This window comes from Panthera pardus, unplaced genomic scaffold, assembly GCF_024362965.1.
Source record: "Panthera pardus isolate Hobbes unplaced genomic scaffold, ASM2436296v1 HiC_scaffold_12, whole genome shotgun sequence".
Lineage (NCBI taxonomy): Eukaryota > Metazoa > Chordata > Mammalia > Carnivora > Felidae > Panthera > Panthera pardus.
Window position 1 is genome coordinate 52146263 of NW_026526677.1, and position 27320 is coordinate 52173582.

The 27320-nt window shown below is 46.2% G+C and overlaps 2 protein-coding genes across 6 annotated transcripts in view; one reads left to right on the forward strand and one right to left on the reverse strand.

Annotated features, from left to right (window-relative positions):
* Window positions 1-11672: 11672 nt before the first annotated feature.
* Window positions 11673-17332, reverse strand: CNGA4 (cyclic nucleotide gated channel subunit alpha 4). The gene is made up of 6 exons (XM_019456097.2): window positions 17062-17332; window positions 16826-16927; window positions 16517-16623; window positions 15550-16195; window positions 14429-14778; window positions 11673-12717 (listed from the first exon to the last, which is right to left on the reverse strand). Exons 1-6 carry the CDS (start codon window positions 17121-17123, stop codon window positions 12257-12259), a joined length of 1728 nt encoding a protein of 575 aa, XP_019311642.2. The 5' UTR covers window positions 17124-17332; the 3' UTR covers window positions 11673-12256.
* A 4436-nt stretch (window positions 17333-21768) lies between these two features.
* FHIP1B (FHF complex subunit HOOK interacting protein 1B) overlaps window positions 21769-27320 on the forward strand; it is a 32372-nt gene continuing 26820 nt past the window's right edge. For all 5 annotated transcript variants that reach the window (XM_053900041.1, XM_019456081.2, XM_019456087.2 and 2 more), the window contains exon 1: window positions 21769-21890. The gene's annotated coding sequence lies outside the window, so the exon portion shown is untranslated. The remainder of the gene's footprint in view (window positions 21891-27320) is intronic.

Sequence of the window (27320 nt, forward strand, 5' to 3'; positions counted from 1 at the left end):
TCCAAAAATGAGGGATTTATTCTGCACTGCCAGCTGCTTTGGGAGTTGGCTGAGCTCAGGAAAGCCTGCTCAGGCAAGGTCATATTCCCTTCCTGAGGCATCCTACATCCAGTGACTGCTCAGCACAGAGGTACAAAGGTTCAGCCTCCTCACCCCAACAGAGGACAACTCTGAGAGACATGCACAGCTCCTCGTGGGGTTGACCAAAGCCTTTGTGGGGACTGAATTGCTGCTCAGCTTCTCCCTTCACCCAGTCCTCCTTTCCTTGCTCTTGCATACGTGTAGACTCCAAGAGCGCTCCTTAGTAAACATCCTCCACAGTAATCTCTGTCTTAGTCTCTGCTTCCTGGGGAACATAACTGCCTCCCTCCCATAGTCAATCAATCATGAAGTCCTGTTGATTTTAGCCACTGAGCGTTCCTTGACTCGGTCTGCTTCTATCTGCATGGACATTATGGCACTGTTTCTGCACTGCTCTTCTGGCTTCTTCAGTGGTCCACCACATTTTATAGATGCCCCCTTACCTCCATCCTCCACCTTAGAGTCAGAGTGATATGTGCAGAACACAAATCTGATTGTGCCACTCTAATGACCTCTGCTCTGGGGATGGAGAAAGCCTTTTCACAGAGTCTCTGAAACCTGCATGGTCTGGCTCCTAGTGGCCTCTGTAACTACCTCATTTTAAGTCACTGTCCTCCTTGTTCTCTCCCCTGTAGACACACTGGCCTTTCTTTAGTTCATTTTTTTGGGGGATCTGTGTCCTCTGGTTACATGACTTTTGCACATGCTCTCTGGAAACTTTTCCTTCCTTATCTAATTAACTCCTGATCATCCTTCTCATCTCAGCTCAAGGCATTGGCATTTCTCAGCGATGTTTTTCTGGCTTCTCCTCCTGTGGTAGGCGGAATTACAAAATGGCACTCAGGATTCTCACTTGTGGGTAGAACCTATAAATATGATAAGATGCTACCTCCATGATGATGCTATATGACAAAAGAGATTTTGCAGATGTAGTTAATGTTACTAATCAGTTGACCTCAAGATAAAGAGATTATCCAACTGGTCCTAGCCAAATCACAAGAATTTACTCTGGTTGGCAGCAGAAGAGGAAGTCAGAGAGATTTGAAAAAAGAGAAGGACTTGACACACTATTGCTAGCTTGAAGATGGAGGGGGTCACGTGGCAAGGAATGCAAGGGGCTGTGGCTGGCTTGAGGAAGGAGCCGGGATTGCACCTCAGGAGCAGGTGCCTGAGATTGGCCTCTAGCTGAGAGCAGTCTCTGGCTGAGAGCCAGCCAGAAAATAGGGACTATAGTCCTACAAGCACGAGGAACTAGATTCTGTTAATGACAAGAATGAGCTTGGAAATGGATGTTCACCCCAGAGCCTCCAGAAAAGAATTTCACTTGCTTGACATCTTGACCTCAGCCTGGTGACACCCTAAGCAGAGGACCGAGCCATACTGTACCAGACTTCTGGCCCACATGCTTGCGACCTAATAAAAAGATGTTGTTTTAAGCTTCCAAATTCATGGTAATTTGTTATAGTAGCAACAGGAAACTAACACACCTCTCAGGAAGAAAGTAGCAAATACAGACCTTGCAAGCCACCCAAGGATGAAAGGATGAATTGGAAGCACTAGAAATTTGTTAACCTTTAGAAAGATTTGGGGTAATTGTTATGGCAGCTGGTGTGGAGAGCAACTTAAGGGGTAGGACCCATTGGGAGTCTATGACAGTAACTCAGATAACAGATGATAGCATAGCGCCTTGACCTAAGTCATAGAGGCAGTGGAGAAGATGGATCCAAGAGATACTTAGGAGGCAAACAGAATCTAGAGGATGCTTCCATGTTGAGGGTGAGGGAGAAGGATGAGATTAAAATGAATAAGGTTTCTGGTAACTGGATAGGGACTCTTTGGTGATTACCTACTCTGTTCAAAGCACATTCATTACTTTTAATCCTCACAAAGAACTCTGCATTTAAGTCCGATATGATTGATTACTATTTTAGATGAAAAAAACTGTGACTCAGACAGAATTTAAGTAACTTGCCCAAAGCCACAAAACTACTAGGTGAAAAAGCTACAATTCAAAGCCAGGGATTTTGGACATCAGAATTCAGGTGCTCATACTATGATGCTTCCCAGAATGATCAGAAGTTTTACTAAGTTTCTCTGATCACCTTCTTTCTCTCATTTTACATAATATTTTTTTCAAATTTTCTTTGGACTTGTAAAATCTCTCATTTCATGTCACACACACACACACACACACACACACCCCACATGCACACATGCACATACACCATCATTCACTCACAATAAATAACCCGCCCTCCCACTTCATAGAGAAAATAGTAACCATCAGATAGCAACTCCCACCAGTGAATCTGTTCCCTTTTGGACATGGTAAGTTTCAGATGCTTTATTAGACATCTAAGTAGGAATTCCAGTAGGAAGTTGAATGCACAGTTTGCATAAGAAGTAATGCAAACCATAGAATTAATGAGAGTGTGTTAAATAAGAATAAATGAGGAACCAGATCAGAAATCTGAAAAAGACCATATTTAAAGTCTGGATAGGGAAAGGCCAGCCTGCAAAAGACAGGTGGGAGGAAAACAAGGGGAGCAAGCATCATGATCGAGAAAGGGAAAACAAATAAAAGAAATGAGAGGGGGAGGAAGAAGGAGAGAAATTAATTAATTTTGAATGCAAGATTCCTGAGAAGGCAAGAAAGTGTGTAATCCAGAGCCCATGTGGAAGATTCTAGGTTTTGATAAAAGTAGAGCCTCAATTGTAAGAGGAAGATAGAAGAAAATAGTTATAGATTAAAATAAGTCATGGCCAACCAGCTAACAACTATTATTTTCTAGATGCCTTGGCAGCTAAGCATGGCTTTATGACCATATTCTGGACAGGGTTGTGGGTAGCAGTGATAAGTGCAGCTTCCAGATCAAGCTCTTATAGGAGAGGAGTGGACTGTTTCTTCCTCATTGTCCTTTCCTGCAAGTTGAATGTGAATGTGAGGGTAAGCCATCTCCAGTCATGTCATGAAGGTAACACACCAGGGGTGGTGGAGTGATAAGATGGTAGGAGCCTGGATATTTCATACTCCAGTTGTTTTACTACCCCAAGTTCTTTCATATGACAAAGAAACTACACTCTTAAGGCCCTACATTTTTTTCTCTTCTTGTTATAGCAACTTTTTCTGTATCTTAATTAACGCAGTAGGTGCATAGATTTAATGGCAGCTGCTATCTTATATTTTCTATTTTCTCTGTGAAGTTGGAGATCTGGTTATCAGTGACTGGTGTGTGTGTGTGTGTGTATGAGTAGATAGGATTGAAATTTTAGAAGTCAGGATGGCTTAAGAAAACTGTATAAAATGGGAAAGAGGGAGGGGGCACTAGAGGCATGTAATAAGATAACTGGGACCCACTTAGGAGTTGGTGACCATGAAGTCCCAGTGGTATCAGTTTCTCCAGGAGCGCTCAGATAGTCAGATGCAAGCATGGAGAATACTGATTGTTCAATTCGCCCAAAGTTGAGATTTTGCCAGTTGGGTGGGATGGAAAAACAAAGGGACAAGGGCACAATAATGGGCAGGACAATGAAGTAGGTAACACAGTCTAAAGTGAGTAATAAGTAGGCTTCAAAAGGTTGCAGCGGTCCAAAATGAGAAAGGGAAGAGAGTAGGGCAAAGAACATATCAAGGAGTGTCAAGGAGCAAAGAGGTATTGAGAGTGAAGAAGCAGCATTGGTGAGTGCAGAGGACCCCAAATCTGTGTACTGAGTTGTGAAACCAAGAGTTGCTACCCCTTTTTGCAGAGGGTGTACCATCCTCACAGGACTGCTGGTTTTAGCCAACACTGGAGTTGGAGGAGTGTTCAAAGAAGCTGATGTTGGAAAAGGGGTTATGGAAGACGAAACTCATCTGAGAAGCTTTCCTGAGTTAGGTGCCTCTCCTATGTACTTCTGTAACACCTTGTACCTCTCATTATGGTAATGTTTACAATTACATGTTAATAGTTGTCCTCTTGCTTACGTTTATTCCAAAGGTCTGGCTCCTGTCATTTTCTCCAACAAGTTCTCAAAGCACTCTCCACACTACTCTCATTACTTATTTGCAGTCTTTGTGCTCAAGGAACCTTGAGTTGTTTAGAGTTTCATGGTGCAGTCCATGCTGTTCATCACGCTTGCTCATACTGTCCTCTCTAACTAAATGCAGTTGGGCGATGGGGAGGTGAGGGCCAGGAGATGGTGGCTAGAGATTGTTTCAAGAAGATGGTTTATAAGAGGAAAACAACTCCAAATAATAGTTGGAATGGAGAAGGGGGAATACTATGAGCATAGGAGGGGATGAAAATGCAATGCTAAGAGGGTGGAAGTTCGTTTCTCAAATCAGGAAATTCCATCAATGCCAGGGATTGAGCCAGCATTCAGGGAGAATGGGATTGCTCAGGACCAGGAAACAGGGGACTTTAGACCAGAGCAAGGAGGGAACTGCAAAGTCAATATGGGTAACCAGAGGAAAAAGACGTTGACCCTTGTCCCAGAACAAGTCAGAGACCAAAGAGGTCAAGGAAACAAGTGCAAGATGTCCTGATATAGGGCCAACCTCAGTTCTGAGGGAAGCTACTTTTTTGATTCAAGCCTTGACCTGCCAAGGTTGTCATGTTTTTGCTTCCCCTCTGTGTGTGGGTGTGTGCGCGCACACGTGTGTGTGTGTGTGTGTGTGTGTGTGTGTGTGTGCATGCGTGTGTGTGTGTTGTGAAGGGGAGTGCTGGCCCACCCAGCTTGACACCTATAGCTAGAATAATTTGCTTTTCCCTTGGGGAAGTCTCAATCACCTAGCTACTGCCACACTGGCTCAAGTGTGGGCACATGATCCTTCTTTCAATATTCTATATCACAATTGAGATAAGAGGAGAACGTTTAAACAACACTTCAGTAAATGTTCTGGGGAAACAACTAAAGAGAGGAGAATATAGTGTGTAATGTACAGCCAGATAGACTGCCTTGTAAGTTACTGCTTATTCTAGGAATCTTTCAGGTCCACAAAATATCAGCGCTTTACCCAGGAAACCTAGTATTCACACACAGCGGTGTCAGGGTGGTGGGATAGGCTCTGGCTCCTCCACCCCTGACTCTCTCTCTCTCTCTCTCTCTCTCTCTCTCTCTCTCTCTCACACACACACACACACACACACACACAGCTGGGATCCAGTGCTAGGAGAGGAACCAGTCACAGTTTAATCCTTGAGGTGCCCGCTCAGCCCTTCCCTCTGTGGCTCATTAGGCTGCCTTCTCTCCACATCTTTCAAGGCCTTCTCTTGTCTGCATTTCTGTGATGTGCAGATATGCTTCTGTGCTGAGCTCCTGCCCACACTCCCTGCCCACGTAGGAGGCCCTTCTCTTGGGATAATTAAACAAAGAGGGAGCAGGCTGAAAAGACAGACCGGCTGGAGCCAGAGCAGGCAGGGATGTTGGTCAGAGGAAAGAAACCAGGGAAAGGACTACCTTCCGGAGTCTGGGGCTTGTGCTAGGGAGAACAGAGCGCGCGCGCGCGCACACACACACACACACACACACACACACACACACACACACGGGGGCTTGCTCTCACTCATGGTTACACTTGGCTTCGGACATGGGCTTTCGCAGGTAGGTCAAGAGGGGCCTGGATCTCCCATGTCAGGGACTCATTTGAAAGTTAAAAAAGCCACAGGAAGGCTCACTCAGGGAATCACCAGGGAGAGGGCTTCCATGAACACACCCGACTTATTAGCCTGTGGTGCCCTATGGCACCTGTTGGTGAACAGCAAGGCTGAGGACAATAAGCCAAGATACTGAAACTGGAAGGGCACTGCCAGACACAGAGAAAGCCCACGCGTGTTAGATGAAAAACACAAGGATTTTTCCTGTAGGGAGGCAGTCCTGAATCCTCCCAGCCAATCAGTAGGGCGACCCCAACAGGGCTGCCTCCGGCTCTGACTCGGCACAACTTCCTCTGTAATGGCTTTCAGCATCATCACTGCTGCGTTTTAGTCTTTGCTAAAAAATCAAGTGTTCTTACAAACCAGTTGAGACCACTATTCTGTCTGTAAGATTCCATTTCTCCCTGTCCCTAAGATTCTAGCTCTTCCAGCTTTACAAGACAATGCAATTCTGAGGCAAGGGCAGGAGGTAGAAAGAGGGGAGGAAAGGGGAACCCTGCGCCCTCTGCTGGCCAGACCTGGCATCGACAGTCCAGTCCAGAGGCCCAGGGCTGAGTAGGGCGGGACAAGGTGTGCCCCCACTGCCTCAAAGGCGCAATCTCTGCTACAGGGACAGGGATAACCGTCATAGCTACCATTCATTATTAAGCAGTTGCTGCTTGTCAGGCACCAGCAGCCAGTTTACAATCATTATCTCATTTACATTTTAATTCTCCAAGCATTTCTTTCAACAACCCTGAAAGTTTGTGTAGGAGGCTGAGAGTCCCTCAGCTAGCAAGTGATAGTTCAGAACTAAAATCGGACTCAGATTGGCTCCAAGCTCTTTCCTATCTGTTGTGCTTTTAGGCCAGCCTAATACTTGCCCTGACTTGGGCCTTGACTCTGACCCCAGCTCTAACGTGGCTTAACCATCCTCCCCTGATCTGAGCCTCAAGCCAAACCCTAGCTTCAGCTTCAATCTAGAATCCACCCACTTTGTCTCCTGCTCCTGGCATCTAGCATTTGCACGGCATCTTTCCTTGGGTTGGATGTCCCTTCTCCCTATGAATCCGATTTCCTCCTGAGCTTGATACTTTATTTCCATCTGCCTCTTGGGCGAGCAGCCAAACTCTCAGAAAGAAAAAGATGAAGTGGGGAGGCCAAAGGAACATTGAGGAGGAGGGTACATCTCAAATCTTAGCCAGGCCAAGGTGTCCTGAGGTTAGTGATCCCAGGACAATGAGTGAGGCCCTAGGTCCTGTGGGAGGGAGAAGAGCTAAGCTGGAAGCAGCTGGGCTCTCAGCAGCAGGGCCCTTGGACAGTTCTTGTAGGACAACTACAGCTCACCCCTGTAGGAATCTCGCAGCAACTCCAAAACTTCTGCCTCCCTCCCAAGCTGTATGTGTGTGGATGGGAGAGCTGGAATTTGCAGCTCTTCTCCAGAGCACTGGGTGGTCCTTTGTCTTTGGCTGCAGCCCTGAGCTCAATGCTTCAACACATTGGGCAGGCTTGCTGGTGATTCACAAACTTTGCTCTGCGCTACTGGCTTCTTCTCCCCTGGTTAGCCCCCCTGCCCCCAACCTCCTTACTGCTGGCAACAGTCATTCTTAAGAAAGGAAGGAGCGTGTCTGGCCTCAGCCTCAGAGGAGGCAGTCCCTTACTTATCTCCCTAAAAGAAACAGTAAGGCAGACCTAGGTTTTATTCCATGTGACTTAGGAGCCCTGTGATATTGGGCAAATTATCTAGTCTCCCAGAGCCTTGGATTCCTCATTTTGTTTATTTATTTTTAATGTTTATTTATTTATTTTGAGGTAGGGAGGGGCAGAAAAAGAGGGAGAGAGAGAGAATCCCAAGCAGGCTCCAAGCTGTTAGAGCAGAGCGCAACATGGGGATTGATCTCATGAATCATGAGATCATGGCCTGAGCCAAGATGAAGAGTTGGACACTTAACCAACTGAGCCACCCAGGCACCTTTTGTATTCCTTATTTAAAATGGGGTAATAATGACCTCTTTCTCATGTAGTTGTGAGGATTAATTGAGATAATGCACTTAACTCAGGACCTGGCATAAAATAGCTTCTCAATAAATCACATCTAATATATTTTTAATTGCTCTATGCATTTCAGTTTCCTGATCTGGAAAAATAAGCACAATAATAATTTAAGCTTCCTAATGTTATTATAAGAGATAATGAGGTAATTTATGAGATAGTAGTTTGTGTGTGTGTATATATGTGTGTGTGCGTGTGTGTGTGTGTGTGTGTGTGTGTGTGTGTATGTGTTACATAACAGTATTTTTAAAAATTGGAACTTTCCTTGATTCTCTAAATCAGACAAGTCTCATGTAAGCTTTTAACCACTTACCTTATGGAAGACTTAATTTCCCTTTATGTTTGCTGGCTTTCTTTCCACTCTCTTTTCCCACAATTTAGCACCTTGCAAAAAGTTTCTGGGGGATTTATGTTGGATAGAATATGTGGGTAAGAGGAAGAAGGCCTGGGTTTAGAGATCATGCTGGTTACGTGGGTATGCACCTTGTTCAAGCCTGTGCTCCCACTGGGTGGCGCTGCTCTGAGGCTCCCGTGCTGTTTTGGGCCAGGATCATCTTTCTCCTGTTTCCAAAGACCCAATTCATAGTGTTCCCTATTCTGGGCCCCCTGTGAAAGTGGGGTCCAGGCTGTTTTCCTCCCCAGAAACCCTGTGACAGGTAGAATTTTGGCTCCCATTACCTTGCCCTCTGGTGTTACTCCTGTGATTATGGAAAAAAAGAACTTCGTGGATGTAATTAAGATTAATAATCAGCTGACCTTAAAGTAGAGCCATTATCCTGGATTATCTAAGTGGGCCTAGTCTAACTACATGAGCTCTAAAAAGCAGAGATCTTTCTCAGCCTTGTAATAAGTGGGAAGTAAGAGATTTGAAGAATGAGAAAGATTTCACAACAACTTTGTTGGCTTGAAGATGAAGGGGCCATGTGTCAAGGAAACAAGGACATCAGTTTTACAACCAAATGGAATTGAATTCTTCAACCTCAATGATCCTGGAAGCAGGTTCTTCCCCAGAAAAGAGGCCAACTTGCACAACACCTTGATTTTGGCCTTGGAAGCCCTGAACAGAGGGCCCAGTTGAGCCACAATGTGCCAGGATTTCTGACTCACAGAATTGTGAGATTATAAATGGGTGCTATTTTTTTTGAAGAATTTAATTTAATTAACTTATTTTAAATGTTTTATTTATTTTTGAGAGAATAAAAGTGGAGGAGGGGCAGAGAGAGGAGGACAGAGGATCTGAAGCAAGCTCTGCGCTGACAGCTCTCTCAGCAGTGAGACTGATGTGGGACTTGAACTCACAAACTGTGAGATCATGACCTGAGCCAAAGTCAGATTCTCAACTGACTGAGCCACCCAGGTACCCCTAAATCCATGCTGTTAAGACAGCTTAAAAGCTCTTAAATTTGTGGTAACATTATTGCAGTAAAAGAAACCTAATATTCAAGAATCCCATTCCTTTTCAGTCTTGGGGAATCTCCTTTCCTCAGGCTCAGAAGCTCCTGCTTCTTCAACTTTAACCCCTCACAGACAGTTGGACACAGTTCACCTAGGACCCTGGTCATCACAAACTAAAGTTAAAGCGGAGAGTTTCTGAAAATTTCTATTTTTGACTCTGTCATTCAAAAAGTTTTAGGTCTAGGGGATACAGAAACCTAGGTTCTTTCTTATGATGGGACAAGGGATGAAATGACAAAACCCAAATGAGTATCTCAATAAAGTTTTCTGTGACCTAAATAGGTACTTAATACACAGTATTAATACACAGTAATAATACACAGTAATTAGTATTTTTTTGGACCAAAAGATTCTTGTTTTTTGTTTTCATTTTGGTAATTCCAGGACCTTAAAATTGTGTTCTGTTCTGCCCATCCTGACCTAACTCTATTCAGTTTGATACCAAATTGTCAAAACAGTGTCTGTCATCCAGTGATGGAAGTCACTCCACTACTAGAGGGCCCCAGCTTATTGCTGGTATAAGACATATTCAAGATGTCTTCTGGCCTGGGGGCTCTACCATAAGGAATCCTCCTCATCCTGGAACTGCTAAGGCAGAGCTAGATGCACATCTGGCCCCAGAAGTGTTTTGTTTTTGTATCTAGGACAGAGAAGATGGCCCATAATCACCTTCCTTATGCTATAGACCAGGATTCTATGGGGATAACAAAAGCAACCTGTTCTAATAGAGCCTTCTCTCGGACAGGGGTGAACATTGTGGTGTGCCAGTGGAAAGCTTATTCTCAGCTCCCTAAAAAACCCATCAGGTACCACAAAAATGGCCCCTATAACATACCCACCCATTCTGGCAGAGGTGGTAGGAAAAAGCTCTTAAGAAATTGACACACATCTTCCTCCAACATTGGTTACCAAATATATATTTGAGTACATACTACGTGTCAGGCACAGTTTTGGCCTTGAGGATATAGAGATGAATAAGAAAGACTGAGTGACAGCCTGTGGATCTCAAATTTTGTGAGGAAGGGATCACAAATAACTACAGATTTCTAAATGGGTTAATGTGCAATTACCCTCATAGTCCCTCCTGACAACCTTGACTCCAGCCACAGACTGAGTTCCTATGGCTATCTGAGAAAGTTTTGTTCCAATCTTTCATGTCTGAGTGCACCTATGTCACTCACATATACAAAAGGTTGTTTGGTTTTGAGGACAGCAACAGTTCTGAGGAAATATCTCCATAACTACACATCAGCAGATGCTCCCACACATCCTTCCCTGACAGCACTGAGGGCCCTACCCTTCATTCTCTTATAGTACCTGTAACGATTGTTCTTGATATCCTGTAATTGATGCTTTGGCATCCTGAAATCATGGGCCAACCTGATGACCAGAGTTGTTTACATCTCCTCTGTGGTCTCCCTTTCATGGGTTTTTGAAAATCATATTATAAGTCCTCCAACCCCAAGCCCCCAAATCTGTTTTGCTTCGTGCCCAAGAAGGGATGTCCTCACCTAAAAACTTGCCACTGCTAGCAAAGTAGGAGCTTTTTGCCCATGTTTTCCCCTTGCTCCTTCTGCTTCCTCACTACCCTGGTGCTTCCCTGAGTGGCCTGGCATGGTGCAGCGTGCCCCCTCCTCTTGGGAACTATAAGTAATAAACTCTTCTTTCCATGGCATTGACCTCTATGTGTCACCACTCACATCGTATTGATAAATTAAATCCAAGGTACATTCTAAAATGCCATCTGGCACAGCTTAGACCAAAGACTTGCCAGGCCTTGGAGGAGCCAAATTTGTGGCCAGGTGAATATGATTCAGACATGATATAAGATTCCTCCTCAGAGACCCCACAACACTTTCTCTGTCCCAAACCTACAGGTCTCCCTCCAAGTATGCCAAAGTTACTTAAAAACTCCCCAAACACCAATCTCCAGTTGTCGCCAACCATGATGGTCCACTCTACTTAGTCTCTGTTCACCACCCTGTGTTTTGAAATACCATCCTAGAGAGGGAGGGCTGGATTTCTGGCAGTACCAAGGCCAGCTCCAACAACTGACAGGGTACAGCAGGGCCAGGTGAGTGGCCCTGTGTATTCTCCCTTTGAAATCAGTCCTGAACATGGGGTAGCCCTAGCCCCAGACTCCAGGGCAGGGCCAGAGGAAGGAAGAAGGAACAGGGGTGTCTGCTCTGGTTTACTAAGCTAAGTCAAATCACTCAGAGCTCACAAAGTTAAGGATACATACTCTGGAATGAAATACAAATGGTCAGTGTATATATGTGAATGTATCTATGAAAGCATGTGCACACTTACAACAGTGTGATGCATAACCCTGCTTTGCCTTGGCTCAGCACTGATTCTCAATTCATCATGTACCCCAGCGTCTTTGAATCAAACCTACGAGCTACTGCACAGCCCATGCCCTTCACCCCCATGACTCAGAATTCAGACAGAATTCATTCTGGCCCACCATTGGCTTTGCCTTTTCCTGTCACCCCCATAATGCTTAGGGAGGAGGAAAATACTTTATTGAAGTAAAACCTGCAGGCTACATTTGTGAACTTCCCATTGGGAGGCATTTAAAGGATATCTTGGAAGAAGAGGGCTCTGGGTGTGTTTTTATGTGTTCACAAGGGTATGCACACCTGTGGAAGGCATCTGTGTGTCTGTTGGTGTGTGTCTCACTATATGTGTCTTTATGAGGTGCATGAATGTATGTATGTATGTTATGTGGGTATTAGACATACCTATGTTTGTGAGAAAGGATATGTGTTCTGAAAATGGAAACTCCAGAGAATTTTATATGGAATGCAGTCTTGGGGGGCAGTATGTGTACATTCAACTGTGTGTGTGTGTGTGTGTGTGTGTGTGTGTGTGTGTGCTGGTGAGTGGGGGATGAATGGATGCTATACTCTTTTACTTCTAAGTGAGCATCTATACCCCCAACTCATTCCTATCTCTGTACCTAGCAGACAGGGTGGCAGAGTTTCTGCAGGCAGATTTTCCTACAACTCTGGATTCCCTTGGAGATTGGGGTCCTAGAGATAAGAATGGGGTCACTCTGGGTCTGGGGGTCCCTCCTGGGCACTCCTGCCCTCTCCACCCTGAGAGGTTCCCTCCCCAGGCTCGCCCTCATCATCAGCCTCAGCCAGTTCCTCAGGCATTGGCCACTCTCGAGTCTGCCACTCTAGCCGTTCGATGCGATAAGCAATCTTGAGTGCGCTGGACTCCAGCTCAGCCAGGAGGCGAGCAAACTTGGTCTGTAGATCATCGAGTTGCTGGTCAAGGCCTCGCAGCCGGGACTCTGTGGCTTCCTGTAGGGCAATCTCGGCTGCCTCGGCATTTACATCCAACTTGTTCATTTTGAGCAGGATCTCACGGCCCTTTTCCTCCATGACGACCTGGGCCTGTGGATACTCGCTCAGGACTTCCCTCAGGTCCTCCTTGCTCAGGCAAAACAGGTCTGAATAACCTAGACTCTTGATGTTGGCTGTGCGGCGGTTCCCAGACATGTTTCCTGTGGCCCGTGGGCAGACACATAGGAGGACAGTTAGTCGGGTGGGTGTGAGGGGGGCTTTTACTCATGAATCAGGACCCCCCATCTCCCTGCTTGTACTTTTGAGCCTCTTTTTCCGTCTCATTAATTCTGTCATCATTCAGTAATATACTGGGGACCAGGCCCTGTACTAGGTGGGTAGCAAAGAACTGCCTGCAAGAATTCAGTCTGGAGGCGATAGACATTGAACCGGATAGTTACAAAATAGTATAGCTGGTGCAGTGTGGACGTATGCATCCAGTGCTGTGAGAAGACAGGCAAAGAGCCCCTAACAAGCTGGCAGACACGTTGTGGAAGACTGAAGGAAGTGATGCCTGACTGAGAAGGAGGTAAGAGGGGAAGGGCGGGGACGTGGGGGGCATCCCAGCAGGGGAAGGATTATGAGCAGAGGGATGGAGGTCGGAGCCAGTTAGGCGGCCACAGCAAACAGTAAGCAGTCCAGAGTGGGTGAAGTGCGGGTGCAAGCAGAGTGGAAACAGGAAGGGAGAGCAGGTGATGCCGCATGTGGTAAGCCACCGCAGGGAGTTCAGACCTTATGCTGAGGGCAGTGGCAAGGTACTGAAATATTTTAAGCAGGGGAGCTGTATGATATCATTCACATTTTAGAACGATATTGCTGAGGGGTTGGGGGGAAAACAGAGTAGGCTGAAAGCTGCAAAGTCTCAGAGCTAGAAGGACTCAGAAGGGTACTTGCCAGGCACCAGGCACTACAATCATGCTGATGACTTACCCGTGGAACTCATTTAATCCTCACAAATAACTCTTTGGGTTTTTAATATCATCCCTATTAGATAGATGAGAAAACTGAGCCCTGGAAAAAGTGAAATAACTTGTCCAAAATCATGTAGACAGCAGCTGACTGCATCCAGGTTGTAGAGCTTGAAAGATCCTTGGAGGACAGATGTGAGGCCTTTGGAATAACTAGAGAGTGGGATCCCCAGGCTGAGAGCTCATCTGGCTTCAGTCAGTTGACAGTGCGGTCACCCCTTGCTGTGTTCTCCCATCTCCTGGGCCTCAGTGTCCCTACCTGTGATTAGGCATATGAATGCCTACTGTGCAGGTGGATGGAAGGAATCAGTGAGCCCGTGTACTGTGCCTGGCCTGGCCTGGTGTTGGTGGAGTGAATGGCAATGCCTTCTTACTACCCTCCTTTCCATTTGGCTGTGAGAAAGTTCCTCCTACTGACTCCCAAGTGTGTGTACTTATTACCTCAATGGTTTTGGACAGTTTCCCAAACCTCTCTGTACTCCAATTTCCTTGCCTTTAAAATACAGATAATGGTAACTACCTGAGTTACTGTGAGAATATAATGAGTTGGTACATGTGAAGCACTTTGAACATGGCATGCAGTAAGTGTGCAATTAATATTGGCTATTATTATTATCATCTCTGTCACTTGCCACTGGTGTATTGGTGCCTTGGGTTGACACACACTAAAGAGATCTACTTCCTCTTCCCGAGGACCCACACTGTGCACTAACCTTGGCTTGGCTTCTTCTCAGGGAACAGACTCTCCATGTCCTGCTTCTCCCGTGAGCCCTCTAGTGACTCAGGCAAGGACCAGGTTTCCTAAATCTGCAGGCCCTGATGTACCATTTGGTCTCAGTATGGGGTTCTGCTATCCCTGCCCCCTCCCTCAGCCCTGTCCCAGAACAAACACTGAGGTACCCACCTTTGATGTTGATGATGCTGATCTCCCCAAAGTACAGCCCTGCACCAAGCACAGCGTACTGGGTGACACCATCATCTGCCACCACGGCCAACTGACCTTCACGGATGATATACATCTCCCGGCCAATGTCCCCCTTGCGGCAGACATATTCGCCTGGTGAATAGGTCTGGGGCTGCAGCTTCAGCACCAGCTCCTCCAGCAGGCTGGCCTCACAGTTCTGGAAGATCTGCACCCGGCTCAGAGTAGACAGGTGTACAGACACAGCCACTTCGGCCCGCAACCGCTCAGGCAAATGCTGTAAGATGGCTACCTCGTTGGTCATCTTCTTGTTGATCTGCAGGTGCTGGTACCTAGGGACAAGAGCAGCAGTAGTTCCTCCCCAGCCCCCAACATGCCTGCCCCTATTCCTTCCATCAGGGTTCAGCTCAGCTTCAGCCAAGAGATCACACTGAGATCTCACAGGGGTCATGGGAATACTTGACAGTTGGCTGATGAATATCTTCACTCCAAGGTCTGCTGGTCACTGATATGTTTTGACCTTTTCTCCCTCAACCAAGGCCTGGAAGCCTCCACCAGTTGACAGTGAATAAGACACCCTTTACCTCCTGTCAGGCTTTATCCCACCTACCACCATTCAGTGACGCCTTGTATATCCCACTGATAGCCACTTCAGTCACCAGGCCCTGTATCTAGAGGCCCTCTGATTTAGCTCCCCGACTTGCTGACATTTCCTTTTGTTCATAGCATAGCATGGATGCCTATGACATAGTCAACCATCTTGTTGGCCATTCCCTGGGAGGTATCACTCTTCTCCCTTTACCTCTTCCAGAGCCATCTGAGCCCTACCAGGCAATGGCAGTTTTTACTCCATGGTCCCCAGGTTATCCTTCCTTGTGTATGAGTTCCTCTCCCTATCAATCTCTTATCCAACCCAGCCCCCCAAGTGCAGATACAACTAATGGAAGACATGCTTTACTAAGCCCCACTCAGTGAACCCCCCAATGCATGCCATGCCCTACTTGCCCTGCCTGGACCTCTAGGCAGTAAGGACCCAGCCATTTTCCTCAGGCTCTATCCAGAACACCTGTCCCTGTCCTGGTCTGGAAGCCCAGCATCCTCACCAGTCAATAACTCGCCGCTCCAGCCGGCGGTTGACGTGCTGCTGCTTCATGTACTTCTTCACCAGTGCATGGTCTGGGTAGAAAGCCGCATCTGCAGTGTTCATATTGTAGATGACAGAGCTCATGCTACCCATGATGGTGGCAAAACCCATGACAGCCAACAGGAAGTCACCCACCATGAAGAGATACTCCTCCTCCCGTGCTGGCAGTGGTGTATCGCCCACAGTGGTCAGGATCAGGGTGGAGAAGTAAAAGCTATAGAGGTACTGGCGCCGCAGACGCTCAAAGCCAGGCTGTGCGGGATCAGGGTACACCCAGGCGTCACGCCCGAAGCCCAGGTACCGGGATAGGGCAAAGTATAGGCAGCTATTCCAATGGATAACAACAAAAATGTAAAGCATCAGTTTGGTGATGCGAAATGCATTTGGGTAAGCCGTGCGGGTCTCTGTGCGGTCAAAGGCCTCAAAGAGGCGAGGCACACGCAGAAATCGGTTCAGCCTCAGCATAGGGGTGTGCAAGCCCAGCTGCACGTAGGCCACATCTGTGGGCATCAGGGATGCCAGGTCCAACAGGAAGCTCCAGGTGCGAACATAGCGACTTGAAATCCTACCCTTGTCCACCACCAGGATGCCCTGGTCTAAGAATCCTGGGGAGGGGGAGGGGGAGACAGGCTGGGGTCAGTCATAAGATGGGGTCAGGTATGAGGCTGAGTCAGGACACCTACCTGCTCTAGTAATAAGGGTGAGGGTGGGCAGGCCAGGGTGGGACAGGGAGACAGACATGGGGACAGGGTGAGGGAGGGCATAACCCTGCCCCAGGGTTACTGGGATGAGCATGGGGGTGTTGTGAAGCATGGAGGCATGCGAAAGTGCTATAAAGGGGTCACTTATGACTAGTCACTTTGTGACTAAGAGGCCCTCTTTTGGAAGGTAACATGGAACAAATGGTCAGTCTTGGGCTCACTGACCTGTGTGAAAGTGCACCACGATGTCCAGTAGGTATAGAAGGTCACTTGTGTAGTCCAGTACTAACCAGGCCACCAGATAACTGTGTTGCAAGTCAGGAAAGCAGGCTCTGTGTGGCAGGGACAGAAGAGATTGGCTCAGGGCATCCTCTGTGTAAGGCAATCTCCCCAAGGCACTCAGCACTCTGCCCTGGGCCCTCTCTTGGGTGCTGCCCCTCCTTCAGGCCCTAGCCAAGAGCCCGCCCCTTTCCTTGGCTGGACACTTGAGCCCTTATCTCTGTTTAAGGCCCTTCCTTTAGCCCCATGCCAAACCTGCACACGATGATGATGAGGTTATACATCACTGGGAAGACCATTGTATTCAGCCACCAGTAGTAGTAATCCCCAGATGGGTCTAGGACAGGCAACAACTTCCTGTGGGCAAGAGGAGAAGCAGTGTTTCATTTTTTTCACCATTAATGTTGACGTTGTCACTGGGGGCACCAAGAAGAATCAGGCTCCATCGAGTTAGGCAGACAGAGATGATACAGGGAAGCAGGATGTCTCACCTGGCCTTGGATGAGGCAGGGGGGCTGGACTCTGTCGTCTTCACTTTGCTCTCCTGGCTCATGCTTCCGTGGTCTGTTGCCTGGATGTGAGATATCCAGGGCTTCTACCTGTGGGTAGCTTCAGGAGGTGGGGGCTAGTGCCTCCCTGCCTGGAAGAGGCTGCCCTTGGTCTCCACTGTGACTCCTCTGTCTTTGGCTTCTGAAGCTCTTAGCAACACAACCAGGGCCAGCCACTATAGAAGGGGTGGAGGCAGTGTGGCTCCATCACCCCGCCCTGTCTCCCAGGGCCTGGGCTTACACCTGCCCAACTAAACATCTCTAATGAGGTCCCAGGAGAAGGTGGGGGTGCATACTTCAGAGGTAAGGCTGGGCCTTGTTGCTCCCCCCACCCCACCAAACTGAACTACATAGGGGTCCTCTAAGTCAGGAGACATGGGTGCCAGTGTAGGCTCAGTCATTCTGTTTTACCTTGTGCAAGTTCCCTGCTTAGGCCTCATTATTTATTCATTTAACAACTATTTACTGAATGGCTCATTTGTGTCAGGTGCTGAACTAGTCTCTAGGGACAAAGAATGCTTGTCACATCAAATGTGAGCTCTGTTTTCATTATCTGCACCCTTATCTACATCACACCCACCTTACCTCATTTCCTACTGGATGAGTGTGATGGGGGGCCATCCTGTGGGGTTTTGCCCCCATTCCTTTCCTGTTATCTCTAGTACCTGATCCTATCAGCTATTCCATGTGTCTTCTAGATCCTCAACCTCCTTCAAATTTCCCTTTCTATGAACATGCTTAAATCTCTCCTATACCAAAACAAAAAAATCCTAAAAATTCTCCCTTAACTTGATTTCCCTTTGACTTCTATCATCTCAGTCAACAAGTCATAATCAGAATACCTGCTTTGTGCCAGGCCAATATTGTGCTCAATATTGGGGAGATAAGATGAATGAAACACATTCTCTGCTCTCCAGAAACTCGGAGTTTGGTAGGGGAAATAGTTGGGTAGATAGGCAATTACATATTCACTTGATGGTTGCTCTATTAGGTGGATATACAGATGGCTATTACACTGTAAGAAGGGTCCCAACTGAGCCTGGGTTCTGTAGGATGAATAGAAGTTAGGTCTATAGTGAAGAGAGAGTGAACAGGACTAGAGGCAAAGTGCATAGAGTGGGCAAAGGCACAGAGACTTTAAAAAGCATGGATGATTGGGGGACATCAATTGGTTTCTGTAGAGAACCTGAGTGGCTAGTGTTGAAAGAGAAGGCTGAATGGTGGACAGGGAATAGCTAGGGAAGAGCTTTGTCAGCCATTTTATAAAGCCAGGGTTTTATCTTAAGGCAATTTCTTGGTTTTTTTTTTTTAATGTTTATTTATTTATTTTTGAGAGAGAGAGAGAGAGAGAGGAGGAGAAGAAGAAGAAGAAGAAGAAGAAGAAGAAGAAGAAGAAGAAGAAGAAGAAGAAGAAGTAGTAGTAGTAGTAGTAGTAGTAGTGGGGGAGAGGCAGAAAGAGAGGGAGACAGAATCTGAACCAGGATCCAGGCTCTGAGCTGTTAGTGCAGAGCTTGACGTGGGGCTCGAACCCATGAACTGTGAGATCATGACCTGAGCCAAAGTTGGACACTTAACCAACTGAGCCACCTAAGTGCCCCCTTGCTTTTCTGTCTATTTTTTTCTTAGTCTTTTCATAAGCCCATCTGCCTATCCTTTCTGTGTTGGTGTTTTTTAGAACTCTGACCTAGGTGTCTTACTCTCTTTCTGTGCTCCCAGCTCTCTCTGGCCAATCTTGGTTATGCACAGGATCTCCCTTCCCATCTACTGACTCCCAGGAACTCTGAGCTGCAGGCTTATCTATACCACTAACTGCTCACTGGATGTCTCCACTTGGATATCCCATAGTCACCTTTAGCCCATTGGAACTATAACTGAGCTTATGTTTTTTCTCTTATAATCCTTCTCTCTGGCCTTTCAGCTCAAACATCTAAAACTAGTATTTATTTTTATTGCTATCATTATGATTATTATATGATTTTGTGGCAGTTTTAAAAAATGGTCACAAATTCTTTGACATTCTTCCCTTGTGACTGTTTCAACCAATAGAATATAACAAGAATATAACAGAATATAACTGGATCATAAAAGGCCATACAGCTTCCTTTTCTTAATTCTGTTGGGCATGCTCCTTATCTGGAAGTCTCCTGTCAGGATATTCCTTCTTGGAACCTAGTTGCCACATTGTGAGAAGCCCAAGCCATAAGGAACAGTCATATCTCTGTACTGTGTTTGACAGTCCCAGCTGAGTTCAGCCTTTGAGTTGTCCTAGCCCAGGCATCAGATAAGTGAGTGAAGAAGCCTCAGATGATTCTACCCACCAACTTCAAGTCACCCTCAGGCATTCAAGTGTCCTATATGAGGCCCCAGGAATTGTTGAATAAAGATACACCATTCTTGCTGTGTTTTGGTTGAATTCCCAGAATCTGTGAGCATAATAAAATGGTTTTTTTATACTACTACATTTGGGATGATTTGTTATACAGCATAGCAACCAGAACAAACATATATACAAAAGTGCACATTTCCTAAGTATACAGCTTGATGAATTTCACAAAGTGAACATACCCATGTAACCAGCACTACAAGAACCCTACTCTTCCCCCTTTCAGGCAATGCTTTTCCAAGGGTAATCACTATCCTGACTTCTAATACCATAGTTGAGTTTTGCCCGTGAATGAACTTATATAAACTAAGCATCAGTTTTTATTCCTTCTGTTTTCCTTTCATATTCATCCAGTCCTCAAGCCCTGGTGCCCTATCTTCTAATGTCCACATGTCCATTTCTCTGTAACTTTACAACTTCAGTTTGATCCTTATCAGTTTAACCATGTATAAAATTTTTATAGTTCTCTATTATTCAATAAAATCTAAACTCCTTAACATGGCCTCAAAATCTAATAACTGACTTCTATCCATGTCTTCAGCCTCATCTCACAATGTTTCCTCTGCATGTTCCCTAGGCTCCAGACATGTTGTACTCATTATAGTTTCCAGAGCACCTCCTGCATTGGTATGGGCTGATCTTTTGGGCTGAAACTGCCATTTCTTTTTCTTTTTTAAAAAAATTTTAACCCTTATTTATTATTGAGCGACAGAGAGAGACAGAGCATGAGCATGGGAGGGGCAGAGAGAGGGGGAGACACAGAATCCCAAGCAGGCTTCAGGCTCTGAGCAAGCTGTCAGCACAGAGCCCGTTGCGTGGCTGGAACCCACAAACCGGGAGATCATGATCTGAGCCGAAGTCAGACGCTTAACTGATTGAGCTACCCAGGTGCTCCATTTCTTTTTCTTTTTAACTACTTTATATTTTAAACTAATTTCAGGCTTACAGAAAGTTGCAAAAAAGGTAAAAAAAAAAAAAAATAAAGTTCCCCTAAACTCCTCACCCATGTTCCCCTGTTATCATATTATATAACCAGGGAATTAACATTGGTACAATACTTTGATCTAAGCCATAGCCCTGATCTGAAGCTTTCATTTCTCTTAGTTTCTCATGCTCTTGCTTGTTTCTTTGCTCAGACGTCATTTACTCCTCAAAGGCTCCCCTAAGCCCCTTCACCCTTCTTTGCCTTCATCCTCTGTACATAAAATCATGTTAAGTGCTGCTCCTTGATGGCAAATATTACACTACATTGCAATTATCTGGCTAAAGGGCTGAGGTCTTGCAGGGCAGAGACGGATTCTAATTGATCTGGAATCCTATCCGGCATGGAGGTGCTTATTCCGTGTTCCTTGAGTAACTGAACAAGACAGTATCCAAGGGATCACGGGGCATTAGGTGTTGGGGAAGCTAGGGAGGGGGCGGTCACCAGCCCGGTACTGTCGTCCAAGCCATGTGTGCAGATGGAACAAGAATGAAGTAGGCCAAGGGCGCCTGGGTGGCTCAGTCAGTTAAGCGCCGCTCTGGATTTCCGCTCAAGTCATGATGTCACGGTTGGTGAGATGGAGCCCAGGGCTTTGCGCTGATGGCGCGGAGCCTGCTTGGGATTCTCTCTCTCTCTCTCTCTCTCTCTCTCTCTCTTTCTCTCTCTCTGCCCCTCCCTCTCACGCGCTCTCTACCTCTTTCAAAATAAATAAACATTAAAAAAGTGTAATAGTCTTACTGCAGTCAGCTGTCTCTTGGGCTCAGCTTTTCCACAGGCCCTGCCCACCTACTGACTCCTCCCCTCAGGCCTACCCCTTCGTGCTAGCCCCGCCCACTCCAGCCCGCTCTTCCATCCTAAGCACCACCCTGGACCATTGGCCCCGCTCCTTCACGTTAGTCCCTCAGCCTCAGCTCTCTCCCAAACCCTGCCCCTTGGCCTTTCCCTGCCTCTTAAAGTTGCGTCCCTCCTTAGGTCCCGCCTTCTGCCCTTCTGGTTCGACCTTTCCTCCTCAGGCTCCGCCCCCCGCCCTGTGGGCCTCCGCCTTCCCAGGAGTCTTCTCCTATGACACGCTGGAGTCCTTCAGAGGGGCGGGGTTTACAGCACAAGGGGCGGGACCTGGAGAAGGGGTGGTACTCCTCGCTCGGAACGCCGTCGGCGACCCCGCCCCTGCGCTCGGCCGTTGCCAGGAAACAAGCCTCGACGCTCCGGCTCTGGCCGGGTCCAGCCAATGAGCTGGCACGCCACTGCCCAGCGGTGCGTCGCTGGGCGGTTACGTGTGGTGCGCGGGGGCGCGGGTTGCGTGTGGCGCGGGGCGGGGCGCGGCTGGTGCGCCTCAGGAGCGATGGCGGCGGCCTGAACTCACCTAGCACGGCTGCGGCGTTCGGGCCTGGTCAGGGTCGGGATTCTGTGAGTGAACAGCAAGTATGGGCCGCAGGGCCCGGAGATTCGCATGAGGGGCTAAGGGACTGTGGAATGACGGCACCGCATTTATTGACTGTACCGGTTGTGAGGGCACTGGGTGAGGGGCTGGCATGTGGTGAGGGGCCGGGTGTGAGTGTCTAAGGTAGGGGAGCAGGGTAAGAAGAGCCTGAGGATGAGTGGGCAAGTGAGGAGCTGGGTTGTAAGAGGGGCTGGGGATGCTTTTCAAGAGACGAAGGGAAAGGGACTTGTGAACACAGTTTACTGAGGGGCTGAGGCACCTGTGGGCAGAGGTGAGGGCAACGCTGGGACCAGAGTAAGAGGGTACGGCCTGGGCGGGAAGGGGAGAGTAAAGGGCAAAGGCCGGAGCATGCGGGCTGCTGGGGAATGGGTGAGGGAGTTGAGGGTAGGGCATGGAGGGAAGGAATGAGGATTGTGAGGCTTGGATAAGGGTGAGGTAAGTAAGTCCTTCTTCGATGGACTGTCCTGCCTAGTGAGAGCAGTAGTTTCAGATCGAGTAGGACAGCCTGGGTGGAAGTGTTGTGCACTTGGGTTTTTGAGGACAGAAAATTGAAGGCATCGTGGGCAGTAATAACTAGGATAATGAAAATAATTTTTGAGGCTTAGTTTTCAACCAGAGTAATCACTGAAACTGCCGGTTTCTCAAGTTCCTCTTTGGGACTGCAAACTTGAAGATGGTTCCTCGCATGGAGGTTTTTTGGCTATGACCGCCCATGTTTGTTTTCTCTCCACCTGCTCTGGGCGGTCTTACTCCACTGCTGCTCCTCACCTATGCTTAGCTGTGCTCTGACGGTTGTCATCTAAATTGGACTAACCACTTTGAGTTGCTAATTCTACTTTTATGAAAGTCACATGGTTTGTTACATACAACACTATGTTTAGGTTCTCAAGCAGAATGGCTTTGCTCTAAGTCATTTTCTTACAGTTGAGTTAAAAAGAACCCCTACTTTATTGAGGTAAATTGATATACAGTAAACTGCTCATGTTTAAAATGTACATGGGTTTTACCATATGTTTACATCTGTGAAACCATTACTACTTTCAAGATACAGAACATTTCTACTACACTCAGAAGTTTTCTCCTATCCCTTTGCAACTCATTCCTCCGTGCATGACACATTTTGGGGTTCATTTTATTAGTATCTTGCAGGTCCCTTTCTCCCTGCCAACCACATGTACATGAACATTTTTAAAGTTCTAGGGGTGCCTGGGTGGCTTAGTTGGTTAAGTGCCCAACTCTTTGATTTTGACTCAGTCACGTGTCTCATGGTTTGTGGAATTGAGCCCTGTGTGGAGCTCTGTGCTGACAGCATGGAGCCTGCTTGGGAGTCTGTCTCTCTCTCTCTCTCTCTCTCTCTCTCTCTCTCTCCGTCTTTGTCTCTCTCTCAAATAAATAAATACATACAAACAAAACAAACAAACAAACGTTAAAAGTTCTAGAAAACTGAGTTGGCACTCAGTTTTAATGGACAGTTTGCTTTCCTACCACTACATTTTCCTCTGTAGTCACAGTTGGCCACAAAGCCTAGATACCATCCTCAACCTCAGGGAGATTTAGGCCTTTCCTGTCTGGACAATTCTCTTGAGAATTAAGGGCAACCCAAACCCAAGTGGCCAGTCCGTTCCAGAGTCTCAGCCTCAGAACCAATTGTTCTGACCCATGGTATGTTTTCATTGCTTCTTTCCAGAGGCCAAACATTTTTATGCTAGTGTAACCCTTGACCACCTACCCTGGTGGGCAGAACACTGTAGAACCAAATGTATCATAACAGGGTTTAGAGCAGTGATTCCTAAACTCTGGGCCAAGGACAGTGCCAGTCCATGATAAAGTTTTCATCCATCCAAGGTGGAAGGAGAGAAAGATAACATATGAAACATGAGTTTTTCATAAAGATAAGTTTATTCTGAGATTATTCTATTCTTTTAGTGAAAGTGCTTTCTGACTGATGAAATAATGGTGATGGTAGATGGTGGGTTTTCAAGAAATGGTCTTATTTACCAAAATAAAAAGTAACAACCCTATTTGTAAAATTTTTTAGAAATTATTTTTATTAGTTCCTGAAATCCAGAAATTTAGAGTGATGATGGTGTGGCTGTTGTATCATGTTGAGGAACATGTGCTTATACAGTAATTCTATATAACTTCTGACATTTGAACAACATACATTCAGTTTCACATTTCACTGGGTTTACACACTTTGTGAAGTAGGCAAGGGCTGGAATTCTTATGTTATAGATGAGGAATCATATTCATAAACCAGAGGTCACATAGTATACAGTGGCAAGGCTGAACCCAAAATTTGGTCTCCTGAGAGTGACTTGGGGAAAGAAGGTTTGTAACAGAGTGAAGGTGATGTGGACTAAAAGGCACGTTAAGTATGGGAAAAGTTGTGATGACATGAGGGCATTATATTGGCAAAACCATTTTTTATCATTTGTAATTAATGCAGTTCCAAAAGAGATTAAAGACACTTTGAGGGTGACAGAGAGATGGGGTTTCTGTTTAATATTGTGGCAATGACATGGGAACAGGTATACATAATACCTGGTTCACATTGTGATGGTGACAGGACAAGTCATGTCATCAGAAGGTTCTTAGGGGACTGTAAAATTCTTGGGTGTTCCAGAGAAAGTACTGAGTTTGGTAAGCTGTACTGAACTCTGCTGAAATAGTAGTGTAGTAAGTATAATGGATTTTGACTTACATATGCAGCTAGGTGGTAAATCTGAGAAGATGTAACATAAATGAGGGTGATGATACCTAGATAGAAACATGTTTGGAGTGCTTTATGTAATCATTTATTGCACATCGGCTATTCGCCAGGCACTCTAGTAAATACTGGAAGAACAAATTCATTCATTCATGTATTAATTCCTTTATTCATTCAGAAAATACTTTTTCAGTATGTAGTCTGTCCTTGTGATGCTCACATTTTATGAGATAACAAGATAGAGAAGACATGGTCCTCTGTGGTCTCAAGGAATTCTAAGTCAGGTTGAGAGAGGTAGATACATGAAAAGACAATTTCAGTTTAGAGAGAGAGTGTTAAATACAAAAGTATATCATGATGGGGTGGTTACTTCTTTATCTAGTGTGTCTCTCCCTGTATTCCAGTCATATATATTCAGTGATCTACCATATATCTCCACAGGTATCATAAAATTAACATGTCTAAAACAGAACTCACTATCTTTGCTCTGAGAGCATGCTTTTGTAGCATATTCTGTGTCTCAGTCTAGGCAAGGACTTCAATGTCATCTTCATTCTTTCTGCTCCTTTATGCCCTGTATTTAGTCAGTCACTAAAATCTTTATGTTTCCCTTTAAATTATCTCCTCTTCATCTCTGTGGCTACATCTTCACTGTTAAAGCTTTAGTTTACTTCCTCCTCATCTCTGATCTGGATTCTCACTCCCTCCCCCCAACAGTCTCCTGCCTTCAGTCTTGCTCTTTTCTAGTCTTTCCCTAGAATGATCTTTCTAAAAATACAAATGTAATCATAGAGCTCCTCGCTTAAAAACTTTTGGCTCTTTGTGTTCTGTAGGACAACATCCAAATTGCTTAATATGGCATCATTTGGCCTCAACTCACCTCTCCAGCCTCATCTCCTGCCACTCTCTACTTTGTGTTTTAGCTTGAATAAAGTCTTCATAGTTCCCTAACATGTTACTTTTTTTAAGCCTTGAGATCTTTGTAATAGCTTTTTCTCTAACTAGGGACACTTTTTCTTCTCTGCCCAGTGAACTTACCTTGTTCCTTAGGATCTAGTTCAGTCTCTTCTCCTCTCTTTGACATCTTCTTTGTAATCATCACCTAAGAGGGGTGGAGGGAGAACCATGTGTGACATAGGGATTTACTGTTATAAAGGAGAGTCACCATGACTGAGGTTCACGTTGTTGTGTAAGTCAGGTGAGATTCCCTGTAAGAAGCAGAGGTGGTATTGGGGAGAGGGGAGGGAGTGAGTTGGCACCACACATTGATAGCCCATTTGTCTTATGCATAGAGGCTGAAGGATGGACAAGCAGGGAGGATATATGTAAGCTGAGCTCTAGATTAGGCTCCTGTGAGGTCCCCCCTCCTTTTGTATTCCTATGAGGTTTTAACCAGATCTTTCTACTTTCAGTATTTACAGTAATAGCTCATTCGTGCCTCTAATGTCAGTAGTCAGTCATCTTGCCTGGGAAGAGCCACTGTAGGGAGAGAAAGCTCGGGACTTTACTGACCTGTTCTCGAGAGGTCATTTTGATTTCTCCCTGTCTGCTGTAGGTATCGCAGGTGTATCCCTGTCCCCAGCTCCCTCCCTCTCTTGCCTCTCCCAGGGCAAAGGTTCCTCAGTAAAACTGAGCCACCTCCTTCCTACCTGTGCCTGCTATTCTGAGGTTGGTAGACACCCTTGCTGAATGTACCTGTAAGGTACATTTTGTGCCCTAAGATGAGTGACTGAACTTGGCTATTTGTGGGTCTAAAAGATTAGCTCTTTCTTACCCTTTTTCCCCTGTGACTGAGTCTGATGGTAAATCTGGGAAGAGGGGTATACTTTTTTATAGACTTTGCTGTGGCAGGAAACGGCACAGTAATAGAGTGGTGATTCCATTTTCTTTGTCTTGCTTTTGAACTTTGCACAGTTAGCTGGGAATGAGAGAGTCTTAAGTAGGTGACAGGAACACCAAGCTATGGTCTCCTTTTGTATTTTTACAGTTTGTGAAGGGGGCCCGGGTTAAGTGTTAGCTTTTGGGTTCTGAGACACTGATTTCAGTATGGCTTTTCTTTTTGAGGTCTTTGAGAAGAGTTGGGGATCGGGAGGGGTGAAGAAAGGTCCTGGAGGCTAGTCCCTCTTGAGTTTGTGAGCAGTGCCCTTGGGGCGCCTGGGTGGCGCAGTCGGTTAAGCGTCCGACTTCAGCCAGGTCACGATCTCGCGGTCCGTGAGTTCGAGCCCCGCGTCAGGCTCTGGGCTGATGGCTCGGAGCCTGGAGCCTGTTTCCGATTCTGTGTCTCCCTCTCTCTCTGCCCCTCCCCCGTTCATGCTCTGTCTCTCTCTGTCCCAAAAATAAATAAAAAAAATGTGAGCAGTGCCCTTTGTTGGTCAAGTAATAAAGCAAAAGTGGGCACCCCAGTTATATTGCAAGGTAGGAATTAGTTGTTAATCTTTGGAAATGAGTCCTAGCAGCTAAAGGCAGTTTAGTTTTGGACATGATCAAGCTTTACTTTGCTGACACTGGATGCTTGGCTCATCTTTTGCTTACCAGGGTATGAGTGTGAGGTGGTGGGGTGGACAGGTCAGAGCAGGCTAGATCTCTCCTCTTAGAGGTGAGGGTATCTTGGTCAGATAGGATCAGGAGAGGGAATGGGGAAAGGAAAATGCCATTTACAGAGCACCTGCTTTATATGCCTAGTGTG